Source organism: Rattus norvegicus, chromosome X (assembly GCF_036323735.1).
Source record: "Rattus norvegicus strain BN/NHsdMcwi chromosome X, GRCr8, whole genome shotgun sequence".
Taxonomy (NCBI): domain Eukaryota; kingdom Metazoa; phylum Chordata; class Mammalia; order Rodentia; family Muridae; genus Rattus; species Rattus norvegicus.
In genome coordinates, this window is record NC_086039.1 from 116,490,424 (window position 1) to 116,496,423 (window position 6,000).

Genomic DNA, 6,000 nt, shown 5'->3' on the forward strand with positions numbered 1-6,000 from the left:
TTCATAGGGAATTGGGCATAGCTCTTTGATTAGATTTGACCTCAGGTGTCATGTTCAGAAATACCATTCACCTGCCTTGAGATCTGCCTACTATCTAAGATAAAGGTAGAGCCTTTCAAAGGGACTTGGGCGTAGCTCTTTGGCTAGGTTGGTTGGCCAGTGAACCCGGGAATCTACTGTCTCCACCTGCCCAGCACTACAATTACAAATACATTCCTGCATGCCTGGCATTTCTTTATATAGGTGCTCGTGTTTGAATCCAGGTCTTCATGTTTGTGTTTGTAACTCAAGCACTTTACCGATTGAGCTATTTCCCAACTCCTCCTTGATACACATACACACACACTCACACACACACACACACACACACACACACACACACACACACACACACAAACATGGCTCTTTGCATGAAGTTACTTTTATTCTGTGTGTGTATACTAATTTGGTTTAAGTATATAATTTCTATGCATGTGTATAAACTGTATGTGTGAGAATGACTAAGTATAGTAAGGCTCATACTACTGCCTCAGATAGACGTCAGAGTATAAGTTTGGGTAATAATTTTTCACTATCTACTATGTAGGAATCAGATTCAATTTTCACACAATGTATTAGGCTGTTTTACCCACTGAGCCATCTTGCTGACCCCTATAAAATCTATGTGATACATATGTACATAAGGTATATTTCTAATGTTTGCATTTTTCTTGATAGAATGCATGGTGACTTTGTTCTGCTGCTTCTCTTAGATATACCCTTAATGTTATGGAAGATCTTGGAGAGGGTCAGAAAGCAACTGATGACATCATTGTAAACTGGGTCAATGGAACATTGAGTGAAGCTGGAAAGTCAACTTCTATTCAGAGTTTTAAGGTCAGAATACTGATTATTATACATTATGTTTGCTAGATAATATCGGCTATTTTACGGACAACCTTGAGTTTCTTTGTAAGAGTTATCATTGTTGAGCTCGGGGCAGCATTTTCCTTTCCAAGGTCAGGCTAACAAAAAGAAGCACGTGATCATTTGTAAATATTGGAATTCTTAGGCTTGTTCCCTTTTTCATAATAGGACAAGACGATCAGCTCCAGTTTGGCAGTTGTGGATTTAATTGATGCCATCCAGCCAGGCTGCATTAACTATGACCTTGTGAAGACTGGAAATCTAACAGAAGAAGACAAGCACAATAACGCCAAGTAAGGGCGACCATGTGTGGTCTCTCAGGGTCACTCAAGAACACTGGTGTTCCAGCCAGGCAGTTCTACTCTAAGTCAAGCTCTCCCACTTGTTAGTGAGGACGTTAGGGGAAAGATGTCTTCTCTTTTAAGGGTTTAACTTTACTTTTTGTCTTAGTTAGGGTTTCCATTGCTAAGAAGAAACACCATGACCAAAGCAACTCTTTTTTTAATTTTATTTTTCTTGTATATTTTATGTATTTACATTTCAAATATTCCCCTTTTCCCCCTCTCCCTGCTTCTATGAGGATGCTCCCATTCCTACCCACCTACTCCAACCTCAATGAAAGATTTATTTATTCTTATTTATATGAGTACACTGCAGTTGTCTTCAAATACACCAGAAGAGGGCATTGAAATGGTTGTGAGGCACCATGTGGTTGCTGGGAATTGACCTCAGGACCTCTGGAAGAACAGTCAGTACTCTTAACCACTGAGCCATCTCTCCATCCAGACCAAAGCAACTCTTATAAAGGATAACATTTAATTGGCACTGCCTTACATGTTCAGAGGTTCAGTCCATTATCATCAAGGCAGGAGCATGGCAGCATCCAGGCAGGCATGACACTGGAGGAGTAAGAGTATACATCTTGATCCAAACGCATCCAGGAGAAAACTGGCATCCTCTGGCAGCTAGGAGGAAAGTCTCTCCTGCAATGGGTGAAGCCTGAGTGTAGGAGGAGATCGCCAAAGCCCACCCCTACAGTGACACACTTCTAACAATGTACACCTCCTAATAGTTACCACTCCTTATGGGCCAAGTGTATTCAAACCACGATTTTAATGGCTTTACTGAGATCCAACTCACAGATAAACAATTCACTCATTTATGTATATACAATCTAATGTTTTTGACCTTGCTCACACTGATATATGACCATCAACACAATCGATTTTAGAACACTGTTATCAGATAAAACAGAACCTTCCTGAGTACCCAGCAAACCTATGTTCTAGTTTATAACTGCCTACCCTTAACTCTATTTTGTCTCTCTGCTCTTTAATATCAATTATATAGCCACTTCACCAACATCTCCCCCGTAAACCTTGACATTACAGCTCGCATCTCTGTCCTTTTGTGAGAATAGCTTTGGAGAGAGCCCATATGGGACAATGAAACACAATGGGACCTCTAGTAAGAATGCAATGTTCTCAGTTGTAACAACAAGGGTGAATATGAAGATGATGTTAAATTTCAGACACAGAAATAGCAGTATGGTTTGATATTAGATCTGTGAGGGGAAGCATCCTTTGTTTGTTTTGGTTTAGTTGCATTTGTTTGTTTGTTTGTTTTGATACAAGGTTTCTCTGTGTACGTATGGCTGTCCTGGAACTCCCTCAGTAGATCAGGCAGACCTCTGACTCAAACTCAAGAGATCTGCCTGTGTCTTCCTCACAAGTGCTAGAATTAAAGGTGTTCACAAGAAATATCATTATAAACCTATATTGTTATTGTATGTGTAGGGGTGTTTTGTCTGCAGGTATGTTGGTGTAAAACTTGTATGTGTGCCTAGTGTGTGCGTGAATAGGCCAGAAAAGTGTGTCATATCCTCTGAAACTGTAGTTCTAGACTGTTGTAAGCTACCATGTAGGTACGTGGAATTGAACCTGAGTCCTCTGGAAGAGCAACCAGCAACCCATATAAGGCAAATATCTTTAAACCACAAATTTATCATACAAAAATAAATCTAATTTTTACCTTAAAAGGTTCAAATGTTTACAAATATTTTAAGAATCTGTTATCTCATTACACTGCACAGAGGATTTCATAATTGATTATGCAGTCAGTCCGGCTAATTACACACACACAGACACACACACACACACACACACACACACACACACCCCACAAATATTTCTTTTTGTTGTGGGGGTAGGCTGTTTATCTGTTTGATTTTTCAAAATAGAGTTTCTCTGTTTATCGCTGGCTGTTTTGGATCTCTCTGTAGACCAGTCTGGCCTCAGACTCAGAAATGTTCTTGCCTCTGCCTCGAGAGTGCTGGAATTAAAGGCATGTGCCACCATGCCTGGCCAACAATTTCATTTTTATATGAACTCAGTGCATCAAGGTTTCCTTTTCTTTTCATATTTGGAAGAAATGAGTAAATACAATCCAAAATAATAAATTGTAAAAATGTAGTCTAACTTGGACCTGGAGAGATGGGGACTCAACTGTTAGAAGCACTTGTTGCACTTACAGACAAGCTGGGTTTGGTCCCAGCACCGAATGGTGGTACCTCCACTTTCAGGAAAACTAAAATCCACTTCTGACCTCTTCAGTCATCAGGAACACATGTAGTTCACACATGCATGTAGGCAAAACACTTAAATCCATAAAATAAATCTCATGCTTTGATAGTATAAGTTAAAAATCAATTCAAAACAAAAATTAAGCAGAAAACAAGTCTGAAATTATTAATTTGCACTTTGTGTTTTCTGAGGTAAAGTGTCACTGTGTACTTCCGACTGCTTTCAAACTTACAGGGACTCTTTGGCTTCACCTTCTGCCCCAAGAGCACTATGATTATAGGACTATGAGTATGTGTCACCAGGCCCCGATCTCTGAGTTATACATTCATCTCAGAAATGTTGCATCCCAGCCATCAAATTCTATAAGAGGAAGTACCTTTCTTAAAAAGGTGTCCTTGGAGGGGTTGGGGATTTAGTTCAGTGGGAGAGCGCTTGCCTAGCAAGCGCAAGGCCATGGGTTCGATCCCCAGCTCCGGAAAAAAAAAAGGGTGTCCTTGGGCTGGAGAGATGGCTCAGTGTTTGGTTAAGAGCATTGGCTGCTCTTCTTGAGGACCTGGGCTTAAGTTCTAGTACCCACAGGGCAGCTCACAACTGCCATAACTTCAATTTTAGGGGATCCAACACCCTCACACAGACATACATGAATGCACAACACCAAAGCACATAAAATAAAATTAATCTTTTATTAAAAGAGTGCAAAGAACTTCTTGATGGAAAAAAACTCATCTTGATTTTTGTTTCCTCAAAAACTAGGTATGCAGTGTCGATGGCTAGAAGAATAGGAGCCAGAGTGTATGCTCTCCCTGAAGACCTTGTGGAAGTAAAACCGAAGATGGTCATGACCGTGTTTGCCTGTTTGATGGGCAGAGGGATGAAGAGAGTGTGAAATAGCTAATTAGAACATTACCAACCTTACTCGCAGGTGCATGATTAGCAAGTCAGCTAGTCTCAGGTGAAGTGCACATGGCTTCAGAAGTCTTGGTCATTTAAAGGACTTTTAGTTTTGATTAGCAAGACTAGTTAATCATGACGGCCTTCAGAGAAAGCATTTTAATAAACAAGCAGTTCCTCTTTCCTGTAGACCTGGATCTGTTCAGCACACCTGAACAAGCTCACAGCCAACCTTTTTGCTCTCTCCTCCTAGAATGCTGCCCTTGACATTCCGGCTTGCTTTGTATTATCTATGTATCTTTTCCCTCCTGGGATATCCATCTCTTGAGACTTGCATAGATGTGTAGATAGGAATATTATTAGCTCGTCATTTTGCTTTCCAAGTGCTAGCGATTCTTTCTGAAGAACTGTGCTCTGAGGCTATATGGAGATGAGTGTTCTTTGCTTACCTTGTAGTGCTGAAAATCTGCTGAAGTAACTGGCTGTGCAGAATGTACTAGAAGCTTTTCTCATTCTTTTATTCTTAAAATCAGTATCTTTTTACAGTATTCTTTCTACATGATTATTTTTTTGTACATTTAAGAATATTTTGATTACATCCAACACGTCTGCTGATTTGCTACTTTTTTAAAAGGGGTCTTCATGTAAGTAAAACATACAAAGGCATAAATTATAGGTGGAGGAAAGTGGACCCGAAGGTTGCATTTCCCCCTCATACCCAGGCTCAAATGGAATGAAATATTTTGTCTTCAATAAGTCAGTCTGATACATACTTCTTTGTTTGGAAATCTTTATCACAAAACTCTTTTTGGTCTACAATGCTGTTGAATATGACACTTTGAGGGGAGAGTGGGCTCAGAATTTAGATGGGAATTTGATAAGCAAAGAATGCTAAAGTGTACAATATATGTTTAAGTTTCACACCTGTAACAAGGAGATGTGGTCACAAAAATGAGAAAGTATGTCGGACTTGATGTCCTCTTGCTCTGTCAAGCTATTTGCTATAGTTTTCAAGATCATTATGTTACTCTAACTCTGAAAAGTGATGTAATCTGGTAGCAACATAGTAGTCCAAATAAAGGCATTTGCATAATAATCGTTCTCAAATCTTTTTGGTTTTGTTTTAATGATTTGTTTTTCTTAGTGTGTATATGTAGGGGAGGTGTGGGGTGGGGTTGTGTCATTGAAGGGGATGCCTATGGCCAACAGAAAGCATTGGTTCCCCTGGGTCTGGAGTTACAGAAGGTTGGAATCTGCTTGATGAGGATGCTGGGCATCAAACTTGAAAAGAGCAGCAAACACTCTTAATGGTTGAGCCATTTCTCCAGCACATTGTTTTGTTTTTGAGACAAGTCTCCCTCTGTAACTCAGGATGGTCTTGAACTTAAATCTTTCCACTTCAGCTTCCCCATGCCTTCCCCAAGTCTCTCCTCTCAGTGCTTCTCCTCAATAGTGATTTGCCAATGGTGACCTGCATTTCCTCCAGTTTCTGTTATGTTCTATAAAATCATTTGTATTAGATTTGAGCTTTGAGGGCTGAATTGGAGGTATGAGACAAACTCAAGTACAAATAAATGTTAGGTGTAATTATTTCCTCTAATTCACCAGATCTCCTTAAGTG

The 6,000-nt window shown here is 39.8% G+C and overlaps 1 protein-coding gene across 8 annotated transcripts in view; it reads left to right on the forward strand.

The window, feature by feature from the left end:
* Pls3 (plastin 3) overlaps window positions 1-5,475 on the forward strand; it is a 94,652-nt gene extending 89,177 nt beyond the window's left edge. For all 8 annotated transcript variants that reach the window (XM_006257434.3, NM_031084.1, XM_063280326.1 and 5 more), the window contains 3 exons: window positions 753-876; window positions 1,075-1,199; window positions 4,242-5,475. In XM_006257434.3, coding sequence (XP_006257496.1) covers window positions 753-876; window positions 1,075-1,199; window positions 4,242-4,374 — 382 coding nt within the window. In that variant the 3' untranslated portion in view covers window positions 4,375-5,475. The remainder of the gene's footprint in view (window positions 1-752; window positions 877-1,074; window positions 1,200-4,241) is intronic.
* The last annotated feature ends 525 nt before the right edge of the window (window positions 5,476-6,000 follow it).